At 36.4% G+C, this 16,546-nt stretch overlaps 1 protein-coding gene across 1 annotated transcript in view; it reads right to left on the bottom strand.

Moving 5' to 3' along the window:
• The window catches only part of kcnn4 (potassium intermediate/small conductance calcium-activated channel, subfamily N, member 4), a 22,383-nt gene extending 6,757 nt beyond the window's left edge, over positions 1-15,626 (bottom strand). Inside the window, exons 1-6 of the mRNA XM_077212294.1 lie at positions 15,073-15,626; positions 11,653-11,748; positions 7,330-7,784; positions 6,829-6,964; positions 3,047-3,157; positions 792-913 (exon numbers count right to left, since the gene is read on the bottom strand). Coding sequence (XP_077068409.1) covers positions 792-913; positions 3,047-3,157; positions 6,829-6,964; positions 7,330-7,784; positions 11,653-11,748; positions 15,073-15,357 — 1,205 coding nt within the window. The 5' untranslated portion in view covers positions 15,358-15,626. The remainder of the gene's footprint in view (positions 1-791; positions 914-3,046; positions 3,158-6,828; positions 6,965-7,329; positions 7,785-11,652; positions 11,749-15,072) is intronic.
• Between the last annotated feature and the right edge of the window lie 920 nt (positions 15,627-16,546).

Raw genomic sequence — 16,546 nt, forward strand, 5'->3', positions numbered from 1 at the left:
CTGGTGTAGATTCACACATCACAGCTTCCTATGCACTGGTCATAAAGGAACTACAGCCAAAGAGCAGCTCTCCCCAAACTAAGCCCTTATCTGCAGGAAGATGTGAAGACATACTGTAAACAAGTGGTCAACGACCACAAAATAAACAGCCGCAATAACACATAGTATGCTTTGCACAGCATAACGTGATCTTTGTGAAACTGACTTGTCATGTATGATTTGATAGAAAATGACCAAGTGGAATATGAGCAGTTCCCTCTATGCAATATAGTGTCCATAGGGTTTAAATAGTAAAATAGTCCAGGTGATGGTCAAGATTGGTGAACTATTGCATGATTATTTTATTTTATTATTGCATGAAATGGCTTTTATGAATTGCCTGAGTTACAGTAAGCATATTCTAGCATACATATTGAAGTTTATAACTAGGTTCTTTATAAAGATTCTTTATATATATATATATACTCACCTAAAGGATTATTAGGAACACCTGTTCAATTTCTCATTAATGCAATTATCTAATTGCTGTTTTTAACTGCTGAAGATGTACTATTAAGGTATTATTAAGCTTATTTGATATATATATATATATATATATATATATATATATATATATATATATTTAAATAAAGTGTTATATTATTTATTTATTTCAAATGTTTTTTTTTAATTGGCCAAAAGTATTTTGTGTCAGCTACCCAAGGATTTAAATAAAATTCTAAAATTCTAAAATTCTAATTCTCTATGCCAGATGTCTAATGGTTGAAGGCACACTGTATTGGATCACTCACACACGGATAGCCTCCAGCAGGCATCTCTGATGATGTCGATGCTCTCCGCTGTTGTCCTTTGTCTGGGTGGTGCGATGCAGTAGCCAACATTCTCTAAGCACATCGGCTGCTGCGTGCCGGATCTGTGCCACAGAGAGTATGATTACAATAATGAGTAATCCATCATAACTATACAATGATACTCTATTGACAGTCTGCAGGCAATTCCTTAAGTAAATAGTTGCATGTTTAAATTGCTCAGGAGATAAAATATGGAAACTACTGTAAACGTTGCTGGCCATTGAATTACACTCGGTAACAGTAATATAATGATTGTGATGTGTAAATGACAAAATACAACACATCAGAGTATTACTAGAAAATCTGGACAGGATGTAAGGAAACTTGTGCGGTTTATTAGAGAAGTGGCCTTGATGGAAACAAACATAGAAAGATGGGAACGGAAGGATAAGTATTGGTTATTTTGAGGATGATTTGAGGATGAGAATAGCTATCTTAAATCTATATGTGGGTTAGTCACGGTCAAGGGCTTTCTTTTTTAATAACACAGTTTTCTACTTTCTTTGATTCTATTATTGTCTCTGTGTCTTCCTGTTGAAGACCTGGTCATAATGATGTCACAACCTTCCTGGCAATTTTGTGCATTTGTGATTATTATTAGTGTCCAACTGTGTCCAGATGTCTTCCTTTAAAGTATCATCAAGGTAAATCATTGCATGATCTGATGAGTTGGACCTGTGGCACGCTACACACACACACACACACACACACACACACACACACACACACACACACACACACACACACACACACACACACACACACACACACACACACACACACACACACACACACACACACACACACACACACACACACACGTCAACACAACAAAACACCCTGTGACAGGAAATAGCTTTTGCCAAGTTGAAAGCACAGGTCCAGGTCTTTATGAATATGTTGAAGGAATATTCTGGGCTCAGTTGAATTTAGCTCAATCAACGGCATGTGTGACATAATGTTGAGAAAAAAAAAACTATGTCCACTTGTCCCTCCTTTTCTTAAAATAATCAAATTAAAAGTTGTTTAAAGTGAGGCAATTATGATAGAAATGAATGTGGCCAATATGTAAACGTTAAAATAATATTTCAATAGTATTGCCTCAATATGTAAACAATGACAGTGTGTTAACATGATTTTAGTGTAAGTACTACTTAGTTTTTCCTGCATAAAATTTATATATATACCTATATATAATGATCTTATATAGCCTATACAAATCTAATAATTAATAAATAATAATATTTTAAAAAAATTTTTTGCTTATAAATGCTAACTTTTTCAACTGTCCAAAAGTAATTTTACCAGCTTTCCCAGATCCTAGATCATTTTGAAAATGAGGGACAAGGTAAAATGTATTTTTTTGGTTTTTAGAGTTCAATATTATGACAAATGCTGTCGATCAAGCTTAAACCCCAGAATATTCCTTTAAGATCTTGCTTACAGCGGTGGGAAACGTTCTAATGTAATTTTCAGAAACACCTGTCAATTCTTGCCCCCTCAAAGCAATATGATTTCCCGTCCATTTGTTGAAACTCGAACCATTTACTATCTTCTTCTATACATTTATTTTGGGGTCTCTCCTCCTTCCTCTGATGAGCAAACAGATGGATCCTTCTCTCCTCCACTCTTTCCCAGTGCATACGCTAAGGCTCACTCACAGGACACACATCAGTGCATCTTATTTCCTGTCTGCAGTTAAACTTCTCATGGACTAACACAAGTTCTTTTCCTGACAGGGACCTGATTGTTTCCTCCCTTTGACGCCTTTTGTTGGCTATTAAGAGCTCAGCGGCCGTCTCTGCCTGGCCATCCTAAGCATTTTCCCACACTGTGCTGCTGTTTGGAATTCCCTATTTAAGGAAAAAATAATATTATAAAAAGCCACAGAAATCATAACACACGTTCAATGCGGAAAATAAGGATGCTTCCAGCCATGCCTCTGCATCCTCCGGTTCCCTGCTTTTTATGTTTCTCATCCGCAACAGAGAGATATTTTTAAAGATTAAGTTAAGCATTCCCAAATGGCTAAGCTAAGTCTAATTATCAGTAACATATCTTTTTTTATCACTACCAAATCTGTCATAAGGAAATGACCCAAGTACACATAGGTGTGGAGAAAAAGACAGTAAAGAAATGAAAGAGAGTGGCATTTTTCGGGGTGTTTTACTGTATGTGGTGGTCTGTGTGCTCACCCGCTTGGAGATCTGAATGTCCATCATGAAGAAATGCACATGTTTCTCCCCTTTGTTAAGCGCCAATTTCTTAGTCATGACTGCTACCAACATAGCAGTGCATGCCACACCCTGACAACAAACACACAGACATGAGCATGGTTACCATCTGTCTCATTATCCCAAACATGTACTCAGACATCAAATATTCAGACTTAATGATATTCAGACAGTACACAGAATTCTTTGTAACAAGTGTATTTATAATTGTTGGCGGGATGGAATACAATGGTATTTATTTTATTCAAATACGTTTAAAAATTTAGAAAGATTTTCCAAAATAAATAAATAAATAAATAAAACAAAATATAAACAGAAGTATTACATGGAAGAACATTATACAAAAAGTGCGTGTTTCTATGAGGAATGTATTTAGAAGCTTGTTTCCGCCACAGAATAAAAAAATTAAAAAAGGTAATGTTCTTCCATGTAATACATTTTTTTATATTTTGTTTTATTTATTTATTTTGGAAAATCTTTCTAAATTTCTAAATAAATATAAACTCGCAATTGCGAGATATAAACTCACAATTGCAATTCTGACTTTATATCTTGCAAAATAAAGTTAGAATTGTGAGATGTAAACTCGTAATTGTGAGATAAAAAGTCACAATTATCTTTAAAAATGTTTTATTCTGTGGCGGAAACAAGCTTCCATAGAATGTTTCCATGTAATTTTACACTAAACAGTTCATTTACCTGAGCTCCTTAATTTGTTGCATTAGAGAAAACAATCATTGAGAGATAAAGAAAGGGAGACAGAAAGAGAGTCAGTTAGTTGTTATGGAAAGAAATAATAGTTAGCAAGCAATAGTTTAATCTGTTCGCTTTAAGGTTGTTTCATGGTATTGACTAAAAGGGCTGAAAACACAAAGGCCTACAGTTTTTCCATAGTTGATTATTCACAGCGGTCAAGGAATATGGTAAAGTATAACCACAGAACTCCCATTAGTCAATCATCTCAGTAAGCCAGAATTAATTAATTCAACGAGCAAAATTTTTAATACAACCATATTTTTTCACAAGAGTTTCTCCCTCAATGCTCTTTTACTCTGCTGGCAGACGATGTGGATTCCTGAGTGTTATAATCTAATACATGGAGATACGCATTCATCTTTTGAACTGTCCCCACCCTCTAAGCAGAACTGTCTGGAATTCATTTGAACATTTTTTAACATATGTACACAAAACGGCATTAGATTTTAGGAAATGTTTTCAGAGAATATATTTAGAATTAAGTTTCTTATGCAATTGGCTGTTTTCTAATTGTTTGTTATTGTTTTCTAGCACATTATAAAGCAAGGTAAAAACAATTAGTCATTTATAACCAGAGCAATTTAAAAAAAAACTAAATTGCGTAATTATATTTATCTTTTTGGGGAATAAGAAAAATACTGATTAATATTAATTATAATTTTTTTTTTTTTTTTTTTTGCAGTGCAGGTATTCAAGACAAACACCCAGACGCTCCATCATACTTCCAGTTAATGGGTAACGGGTGATGATGGAAGCTGATCATGCCATTGGAAAGTCGTTAAGTCTCGTCTTTATGTGGAGAAAGTGATAGGAGGCTTTTACATGAACCAGGCATCTTGAACACTACTCTTGAATGAACTACAGGTGAGAGGCAATCCACCACTAATGAACTGTTAGTGTACTGTTCCAAGTGGATTAGGAAACTTTTTTTCTGGTTTTCCAAGTCTTAGGCACAGTTTGGCACACCCTCCTGATCTAGTGGTGCCAAATGCTATAAACCACCTAAAAATGGCAATGGTGGAAAGTTTTCCCTAAAAAAAGGGGAAAGCTTATAAAAACACTGAGCGAAAGAAGAGTGAAGGATTATTTTCCACTGTGTCAGGGAGGTGTCTGGCTTTAGCTTTAGCCCCATGCTCCTGTCGTGTGAGCCCCATGCTCCTATCCTGCCGGCTTATCTGCCCTGATCGGAAATGAGGGATGGAGAGAAGAGAAGGGCGGACAGTCCGGTGCAGATGCAGCTGCCTGAGTCAGAGTGAGGCTGGAAACCCAACCCTCAGGAACATAAACCACACATCCACAACACATACTGGCACAGGCTCTTACGTCACTGTAAATATTCGCTAAAACGTTACAATACGGTTCCTTTTGTTAACATTGATTAATAATGAAGAATATACTTCTAAAGCATTACCAATCTCGGTTAATGTTCATTCAAAAATTTAGTAATACATTATTAAAATCAACATCGGTTGATATTATTTAATGGAGCTAAGCTAACATGAACTAACAAAGACAGTTGTATTTCTATTAACTAACATTAATAAAGATTAAATAATACTGTAACAAATGTATTTCTCATTCTTAATCAATATTAAATGCACTAACTAATGTCACCTTAACTAAGATAACCTTCTTTTTAAACGACTTAAATTTTAATTGTGTAATAAAAACTATATTTAATACTAATATTACATTTTAAAAATAATAATATTATATAATAAGCTTCTTGTTGTAAACTTTTGACATGAAATTCATGTGTATTGTCTATATTTTCAGTCATTCGGTCTGAAAATATCTTGTACGGGTGTAACCAAAGTACTTGGTTTACAGACAAAACAATCTGTGTATCGTATTGCTAAATCATTCCCTCCCTCCTTCCCTTGCTGAACCCTATGTTCAGATACACCCCGATGTACACAAACCCTGAGAGTTTATATTTAATCAATTTTTTAAAACCTTCATAATGCCTTAAAGATATGATTTTAACATTATATAACATAAGACAATTGAATTTAAATTGAAAAAAAAATACTTTTTGGATATTTGTTAAAATGCAACTCTGTATGTGAGATGTCACAGACCATGATTCTATTTAAAATCATAAACTGTCAGCACAGCATCATAGTCAGACTCCAGTGTCTCTGTCAGGAAGGAAGAACAGTTGTAATTGTAAAAAAATGTGTCTCCAGATGGACGTGGATCTCATAACTCAGTCACAACGCTTTATTTGTGATGAAGCAGAAGCTGCGACAACTACAGACACTGATTTACATTTTTAAAAAAGGTGTGTGCTATTTAGGAGGCAAATGACTTACATACAACATACACACTTGCTAAAGAGGTGTTTTTAAGAAAACGGCAATTAATTTATTGAATAACTGTAATGTTCACATTATTCATTGTTCACATGAACAATGATTAAGTGAATATGTAAATGTAATGAATCTAAAGTAACATTTTCTGTGAGCTGTAAACAGCTCTGAACGATTCACAGACAGTGATGGTTCAAAGCACTAGTTCACGAGGGAGTTTGTGAATCTTTTTGACCCGGTCATTAAAATCAACCAGTGCATAAGAGTCGTTTTTCACGACATCATGGCTCGTGCTGTGTTTGTTGCTGTGACAATATATCATATTCATGGTATGCAGATATAGCTGACTAAACCACATATAGACACACAAATTATTGTCGCATTTACGACTAGTCGTAGTCGGGAGACCTATAATGTGTTCAGCTAACAATGCATGTGGTTACAAAGTCATATGATAATGCTAAACATATTCTATTTTTTTATTAAACCAAAGATATGGAGCTCAGTGAATCATTAGTACTCTTTGTCTTTTATGAGCAAACATCTTTTACCGAACATGTTTAATACTCTAACAAATACAGCACTTTCAAAAATAGTACATAGCACAACAAAAGCAAATTATGTTGTCAATAAATTCATAATTTTTTGCATTTGTCTCAAAAGAATTATATTTACCATGACGCCTGTGAAGAGACACACCAACTTCCCACAGCTGGTGTGAGGGGACACATCTCCATAGCCCACTGTGAGGAAGGTGATGGCTATGAGCCACAGTGCTGTGTCCATGCCACCCGTCTCGACCTGCTTCTGCCTATAGGTGGAGACAGAGAGCAGCTTTGTGAATAACTCAGAACAAAAGAAAAACTCAGAACATCTACTTGAACTGAACGAAAAGACAACAATGTTAATGAATGACCCTGAAAACACACTAGAATGTTTTGTTTGAAATTTGACATTGAAAAATAAGTTCTGAGTGCAGAAGAACAACATGTTTGTTCCTGAAATAAATCTATTTGTAAGAAATGACCACAACTCAAATTGACCATCAACATCAGAATCAGCATGATAACACTTGATGAGCTGTAATGAGTCAAGAAAGAGGGAGCGAATTGAAAAAACTATAATAAATACTGCTGCATATGTGTTTTTTTTTACTAGTAATTGCACGTTCTGTACCTTTCACACAGCCGCAGCATCCAAGCAGCGGAGAGCCAGAAAAACATAATGAAGACCAGCAGCGTGCGGGCCGGATACTTGTTCATTAACACCTTGAGCACAAAGCGGAAGCTGAAGTTGATGTTGTTGAGGGAGCCGATGCTCCTGTAAGAGGCGCTGAGGAGCACCTTGCTGTGTAACAGGACGGCTCTGTGCACGAGATACAGTCTCAGGAACATGAGGGCCGACAGCAGCAGCTCCACGTCGAGCATGACTTCTTTGTGACTGGAGGACAAGCAGAGGGGGGTGGAGGAATTTTGCTCCGGTTTCCCCCCATGTCTGCCCCCCATATCTGGCCTCAGGTAGATGGCCACAGGATGGATAGCACAGACAATGAGCTCCAGGGAGATGCCAAGCACTCGGTTACTGGTCATGGCAATGCGCCAGTCCACCTGGTTGTGGTCAATGATGAAAAGCTTGAAGAAAGGAAAGAAAAACAGGCAGGATGTGTATCAACAAGAGAATCACTTGATTGATCTCATAAGGAAGCAATGATTAACAAAGTATGGCAAAAAAGAGAAAGTGAGCAAGACGTTCTTGATTCACTGTGAGAACGGTGCCAAAATAAACACAGCCCTGCCCTCTCTGATAGGACGTCCAGCTGTAAACTGTTTTGCTTTTGAAGGACAAGTGTGTCAGTGAAACTACTCAAAACCATAAATCACAAGTGAATGCCTCATTAATTACATGACACAATAAATATCAAACATGACTTAGAGCTGAAAATGAGTAACACCATATTAATCACCAGCCCTCTTGATTACATCAGACAGTTTGAAAAGTACATGGACCAGAATTTGGTTGTAAGTGTACAACCACTACACTTATTGTACTAGTTCCAGCTGCTGTAAAATCTGAAAAAGTTTGTCTGTTAAATTAATAGATTTAACCATTTTAAAGTAAATAATAAAAAAATGGTACAAAACAAAGGAAAATTCATAATAGGCCTACTTGGACTGCACCAAATATTCAGCATAATTAACTGTAACATAAATCATCATATATTAATCTAATCACAATAGTGTAAAGGATAGTCAGTGTTTCTATGTTCTTTGTATGTTTGAGTAAGTTTTCACATGTTTAGTTTTGCGTCCTAGTTTTCAGTTCAGGTGCGTTCGACTTCGGCTGTGACTGGATGCAATCGATCGGCGAGAGTCGGGGAGGAGGTGAACTCGGAAACGTGAAGTCGGACACTTTCTGCTTCCAGTAGTGACGCTTGGATACTTTATCACCAGAGGTGTAAAGTCCAGTGGTCAGAAAGTAAAAGTCCTGCCACTAATTAGTTCTATCTCCTGGCTGAAAAAACTGTGCTAATTAGCAAATCCAGGTGATTGGAACAAAATACTGAGGAGGACTTTTACTTTCAGAACCTGGACTTTACACCTCTGTTTATCACAGCTCAAGTTAAATAAATGCAATATTTGTCAAATAGACCTACACAGATTTTTCAGAAACATTTTCATTTAGTACTTTATGTACTGCTTAATGCAGCATTTGTTTGTACAATAATAAAGTTCAACATGTTATGTCATGTTATGCTTTTACTGTTATAAAAATACAGATTTGTGAGCATTAGTGGAACTGAAGTTCAGAATAAACACGAAACACACATGACCGTTGTCATGCTGTGAATCTGGCCCATCGTGGAACAGCTGTATCGTCATCAGAGCTTGTGCAGCCGCTCTTGAGAAGCTGCGCCGGCTGATCCAGGTAAATGTGTGCTATTGTATAGGGCCCCATTCCTATATTTTGCCTGGGGCCCCCAAATCAATAAATCCACCCTTATATATATATATATATATATATATATATATATATCTTTTCAGAATAAATTATGTTGCTCCATCAATATAAAATAAAAATATAATAATTCTTTTGGTAATACATTTTGGGACCAGATGAAAAAGAAAAGAAAAACATTTTCTTTAAAGCTGGAGTCCGTAACTTTTGGCGCTCAAACGGTTAATAAAAACAGAACTGCATGCATATTGCGAAAGAACATTGTAGCTGGAGCTCCTTCTCTCTGCTTATGTCTATGACGAGTCACGCAGGTACTGGACTGGTACTGGGCTGGTACTGGGTACTGGACTATTTTAGACAGGTTTGGGTCGTACCACTGCGTAGGTACGACCCAAACCCGTCTTAAATAGTCAGAATATAAACACTTATTGTTTGTGTATCGTAGTGATTTAGGATAAGACAAAAACACGGTTTGGAAAATAGATTCATGATGTACTCTCTTATTATACAAAATTTTGTAAATTTTTAACACAAAAAAAGTTTGCGTATTGCGGCTTAAGAGAAGTTTTTAGCCTTTTGCACACTACTGATAACACGTGTAACACATGGTTGTAGAAGTTCCTGCTTTGATAGGAATCACAACTGAAAAAAATGGACAATACTCAACAGTGACTTTGAGTAGTCTTTGTTTGAAAAACATTGGCATTAATATGGAACGGAGTACATTTTTCATTTTATGATATTAATTAGATTAGCCCATATGTAATCCTGTATATTTTTTTGCTACAGACAGAGATTTTGTCCCTTGAATGAGGCCTTTACAGTAATGATGAGGGGTGTGAAATGAGTCCCATGGGAACACAGTTAAGGGTTTTCCAGGCACAGGGAATCGGGTGGGGGTTGGGGTGAATTGAGGGAGATGTGAGATCATGTAAAAGCAGGTGATGTCTTGGCCGAGTCGGCTGATGGAGACATGTGCTGAGGTACTTAAGACTAGCAGGGGGCTTTTGGCTAAATGACATGCTTTCTCAAAGTACATCAGATTTCAGAAGACAGACGTTTATTTGACACACAATTTTTGAAGACCCTATCATCTTTCACCCTTTTTTTACTTTCTCATTTCCTCTGTTTTATCTTCCTCAATTCTTCTGTTCCTTTTCTTTTTTGCTTTCATTTAAGTTCCTTTAACCAAATGAGTCACACAAAGAAAAACACATAGTGAAGTGTAACTGACTTGTCTGTAGTCTGTACCAAATTTTTTAAACTTTAAAAAACCTGAGGTCCCTTTGGCCCCCCATATTGCTGACTCAGTGTGAGGGGTTTAGATAAGCCCAACCTGTTCCTCAAACTGCCCTTCTTATCTCTACACTGCACTTGTAGATGCTATGAAACGTTTTCTGAATTTGACACTGTTCAAATTTAGTCAGGTTTCTTTAACTGGCCTCCATAAATGTTATTTCTTGTTTAACCCAATGTGACATACACCACAGTTAGGAACTGTATTCACACAACCAAATGAGTATTTTCCAGTAAAAAGTTGAGTTAGTAATGGTTAAAGGAATAGTTCACTTCGAAATGAAAATTCTGTCATCATTTACTCACCCTCAAGTTGTTTCAAACCTGTATGAATTTCTTTCATCTGCTAAACACAAAGGATGATATTTTGTAAAATGTCGGTAACAAGACAGTTTATGTACCCCATTGACTTCCAAAAAAATACTATAGATTTTGCACATGCAATATCTGAGCGAGCGCATAGCCATGAGACCACTGTATATTGAAAGTGTGCGTCCAGTTTTGTGCTCAAGTGAAGGAAATCCGCCTGCAAGTGGAGAAATTCGTGCTTGTGCATTACATGGATGTGATCTTGCGTTACAATAATGTGCTTTTGACACTTGCCATTAAAATAATGGCATAGAAACTGCCTCAAATGAACTATAAAGAAGATTAGAAAGTTGTGTCTGAATGCTGCTTACGCGAGCGGTGCCCCATGCTGCCTCTAAGCGCTTTGCCGACCTTTGCCTACGCCAGGATCTACCACTGATTAAGGGTAGGAATCTTTGAATTAATTGGGTTACACAATTTAATCCTGTACTTTAACACCTCTCATTGGATAAGATAAACATATCCCATCTGTCTGAAGTCTAATCTGTATCTTATTGCTAGCAAGAATTTTATGCCAATGTGTACTCATATGGTCTCTTTTGAAGCAGTCAAGATAACATCAAGATTTGCATTTTATTCAAATAAGTGACACCGCAATATAAGAAACTAGTAGAAACGGAGCTGACAATAAATTAGAATGAAAGTTCACCCAAAAGTGAAAATACAAACTGTTTATGAAAGTCAACGTTAATTGTATGGACAAAAAAAAGATCTTTTGTTTTCCACAGAACAAAATAAGTAATGCGTTTAGATCTAGGGTGTGTAAATCATGATAGAATTGTCATTTTTGGGTGACTGTCCCTTTGGGAGTAATATCTTCAGACATTCAGAGATAAGAAGAGGGAATTCAACAGACTCAGATTGGACAAAAACACTCACTCTGATGTCTTTATAATGGAAGGCGATGATGAGAATGAGCAGACACCCAGTGGAGAAACTGATGAGACCGTTTATGGAGAGGGCATATATGGATCCCTGGAGAGAACAGACAAAACAGAGAATAACAGTGAATTATGCTATACAGGTTACAGTGTCTACTATTTGTCAATGTGACAATTACAGGTGCTTTCTTTGTAGAACACAATCAACAATTTAAAATTTTTCTAATCTTATTTGAGATTGTATCTTTTTTTGACAGCAAAATGAAGATTGTTTTGCTTTGTTTTGTTTGTTATGTGAGGAGGATAAGATGTGAAAATCGGCATCAAGCTTATATGCCATTAGAGGTCAAAACTCAAATCCATTATGCTAACAGGCGCTAATTATGCACTAAATGATGTGGAAAGATGCAATATGACCTTAGGCAGTGTGAGCAACACAAAAGGGAGGGAGACAAAATGTGGAAAAACTTGCATAAATAGCCAATTTTCCTGCATAACCTGTTTTCCAAGAGAATGGTGGACTTAAATAAATGATTGTGCCTGGAAGATCGTTCTGATCCTTCTCCATACAAATGTCACTAAAATACCATAAAACATGCAAATTCAAGAACAAATGTCATTACATTTCTAGAAGAAAATGGGCAAAAATTACATCATTATTCCCATTCTGAAAAAAATGATACTATGATAGTTCCATAGATCGGGTCTCTTGTCAGTTTTCTGAGCAGTTTTAACACAGAAACCGAAAAGTCTCGGAACAGCCGCATTTGTCCAAATTTCAATCTTAACCGTTCTATTTAATCAGAAACAAACTTTAAACAGGGCTTTAAGGGTAAAATACCGAACTTGTCCTTTAAGGTAGCAGCCACTTTTTACAGTGTAAATACTAAAGATATACCTAGTTTTTAAATCGCAGAGAGGGGCTGACCTAAAAACCGAAGAGAATCCCACAACTTTTTTGTGTTTTGCTGTGTTAAGTTGAGCTAGGAAGTTAACTTCAGATAACTCTGAGGAGCCTGTTTTACACTCCAGGTTTCTTCGGAAGAAAAGCATCTGCTAAATGACCAACAGGATATCTGATATCCTGCTTTAGGTGTAATTCTGTGAATCATCTCCAACAGATCATGTTATGCACTAAAGTTGAGCCAGACATGATCTGACTGCTTCACCGCGTATATTGATAAAGATATCAACTGTGAATTTAACAATACGAGAGAACAGATTTCATAGAGAAAAATCTAGCACAGATCAGGTATATAACTCAAGTGGAAACTTTCATTGCAGCTTATATCACCAATCAATAAATGCTTTTGGTTGTATAAAGACTTGGCAACTTCTTGTACACAGTTAAGCTCAATTTGTCTTAAATACAAGTCTAAACCTACACAACCGTGATGAGCATCTATAGAAACAATTTATATTGAATAGATAAAGTTGCTTTGTTGGTATGGATTGCACATGTTATAAAAGCTATTCACAAATATTTTTTTTGGAAGAAAAAATAATGATTTCTTTGTGTAGTGTTCATGTTAATGTGTATAAATGCAACAGCAACATTGAGGAAACAGTAGGTAAAGCTTACGGGGGGTAGAGTTGAAGTTTGTTTTGACCGCTCCAACCACCACGGTATGTGGACAGGATAACACGTGAAAATCAGCATAGTGCTTATGTCCTGTTTGAGGTCAACACTTAAATCCATTATTCAAACAAGCGCTAATTATGCAATAAATGGTGTGGAAAGATGCAATAGGCAGTCTGAGCAGCACAAGGGGAGGGGGGACAAAATGTGGAAAAACTTGCATAAATAGCTGCTTTTCCTGTATAATTTGGTTTCCATGAGAATGGCAAGTCGTCACGGTTGCAGAAATAGGCTATGCTTTGGAGGTGCAAATGAATTCTTTCTCTAACTTGTCTAAATAATAATAAGTTTTAGGGAGTATTACCAAAAATAATTATAGGAAACTTCCTACAGCAAATTAAGAAAGCAATGATGAAAACACTGATTAGTTGTCAGTCAGGGAGTGAAAACTATTTCAGGGTGAGACTGCAAAAATAGATTAATATAGACATTATGTGTTATGTAATCAACATTGTTTTATTTTATTTTTTAAATAAAATATTAATACTTGGTTAAAAGGTTTAAATGTAGAACACGTAGAAGCTTTATAATGTTATCAATCATAATTGACTTTTGATTTAATTTTCTATTGGACACACCATTGGTTACACTTTAAATATGAGTAATGAGTTGTTTTTAAAATAAGGTGATGTTTTCAGATTAGTTTTTTCTCACAATAATATAAAGTACATTTAATTAATTCTTCAAATCAGTGTTTTCATACTTTATCAAAAAGAAATCACGACAAGATATACTAATAAAAAATATAAAAAATCCAAAACATATGTGTCTATATCTTATATAAAAACATCATAATCATTCAGTTCTGCAGCTCAGACAGTATTAGAGCATGGTTTCAACAACGCCAAGGTCATAGGTTCAAATCTCAAGGAACCCATGAACGGATACAATGTAAACTCTGAATGCACTGTAATTTGCTTTGTCTAAAATTTCCTGCTAAATGACAGACAATAAAAATACTACTTTGGGACACAACAAAGTGACTAGAGAGCACAGGCTATCTAATTCCCAGTGTTAATTGAACCTCACTGACCAACAGGTCATTTTATGTGCCAAAGTTGAGACGGACTATTTGGGGATGTGTTTTGATAAAGACATCAGCTCTGAATTTAACAGGGCGATTTTACATGGGAACTCTTGTTGCGTTGTGCTTTATCTGTATGTTCTGTTTTCAACTTAACATTATTAATGCATCTCTTTCTTGTGAAGATATATTTGACCAAACAGACCAGCTAAAGTCAAGATAATCATTTAGAGATGTTTCCTCTGTTGATTAACCTGCTACCCTGGGAATATGACTTATATCTCAAAAATGTCCATCATGTGCTAACATTTAAATTGTTAAAAGTCAAAACAAGATTTAATATGTATATCACTAAATCAGCCAAGGTTGGAATAGGGCATTAAGGTAACAACATTTATCCACTTTTTACAGTGCGCATGAAACCATTTCTCTTTAAAATATTACTTGAGCAAGTTCCCTACTACAACTAAAGTTGAATATTCCAGCTGTGCGTAATTTCGGAACTTTTTAGACCTGTTTTTTTTATAGATTTTTTTCTTTTATTTGTGTACGCCTAAATAAATTACTCTAAATAACTAAGAAAAGAATTTTCTTTTTAAATCTGGGTGATATTAGAGCATGGTTTCAACAACGCCAATGTCATAGGTTCTTATTAAATATCATTTTACCCTTGAAAGTCCTGAGCTTATGCTCCATCCATAAATTGCACCACTTGTCTCAAGCGCGCAACCGTTTCATTATAGCTGTATACTTACTGGTTGATACACTACTGGGCACAGCTCAGCATGTAAAACCATCAGCAGAATGCCTAACAACGCGGTTCCCAGTGCCCACGCGCAGAGGCGCTTCTTGTCCTCCAAAAGGAACTTTCTGTCACGCAGTCTATAAAGGTTTCCCCCCTCGATCGGACTGAGTCTCTTCCCCGTGTGAGAGAGCGGTACTCTTATCTCCGTCGTCTCTCCGTTATGGTTGACAAGCCCATCACAGTTTCTGCCATCCACCTTGGTGTCCAAGTGCGCGAGGCGAGCGGTCATCTCCATAGCGCGCTCTTGTCTTCAGTCCACACAGACCTCAGTCGCCTTGTTCTCCATCCTATCCTTCCCCCTCTCCAACCAACACTTCGGAAGGCATAGCACGTTGGACTCGAGCAGTATTACGAAGCACAAAGTGAAGTGCGCGCTCCTACCTGCAATCTTTCACTCACACTGTACGCGCCTCAACATTTGACTGCAGCCACACGGGTCTGTGGGTAGGCGCTCTGAAACTCTTCACTATGAAGTAGCGCTCTTACGTATGCTGTGGATGGACTACAGCAACTTCATCTTGATGTAGTGTTGCCTCATATAATGAATGTGACATACATTTATTCTTTGTTTGTTGCAATTGTAATGTTTCCCCCACACCCCAGAAATCTGTTGTTATCACGTTTGGCAACGTTTTATATACAGTAGGCTAAGAGTTAGCTACAGTTCAGATCAAGATCATGGTAACACGCTACTAAAAGGAAGTTATGGAAATTATAAGAAGCTCCAAACAAATCACCATACACTGAAAGTGTTAGAATTAATGTTTGAATCTCATTTTTGTTCTCTAAGCAAACAAAGCTATAAATACATTCAATACAGCCACTGGGTACCTCTAGTGGGAGACTTGTAGTAGTGCAAGACTAAATGTTTCGTTAACTGCCTAGTGCTCCAATATCATAGGTGTCATTTACACTGGGGACGCTGGGGACATGTCCCCACCACTTTTTGACATGGCTGATTTTGTCCCCACCACTTTTTGAAAGCATTTGGTTAATGTTCTGAAAAATCAAGCGAACCAAGAAATGTTAAAGGTTTATTTGCACAAATTAAAACATGCAATGCAGTTTAGATGCAGAAAGAAACAATGTACATTGTCCAAAAAAAGTAACTTAAACAAAATAAACTATTACTCATTCTAAAATGACCCAAAAACATGCATGTGCCGACCAGTAACTTGAAAAAATTCTTGACACAATTTCTTCTTGTCCAAGTTATCCATTCTCTCTCATGACAAACATACACTGCATTCTATGTGAGTTGCAAATCCCACATTGTTCTAATTTTATCTGGTGTTATTTGATGCAGATATGTTGCGTTGTTATGCGTATGGTGTGTTTTCTTTTACATATGTAATGCGTTTCATTGTAATCATTGACTTAACACGCTGCTTTTTTCTACATTAGACATTAAGCCTTTTCATGTG

The sequence above is a fragment of the Siphateles boraxobius genome, unplaced genomic scaffold, assembly GCF_051911475.1.
Source record: "Siphateles boraxobius isolate OS27281-9 unplaced genomic scaffold, OSU_SipBor_1 12, whole genome shotgun sequence".
Classification (NCBI taxonomy): Eukaryota; Metazoa; Chordata; class Actinopteri; order Cypriniformes; family Leuciscidae; genus Siphateles; species Siphateles boraxobius.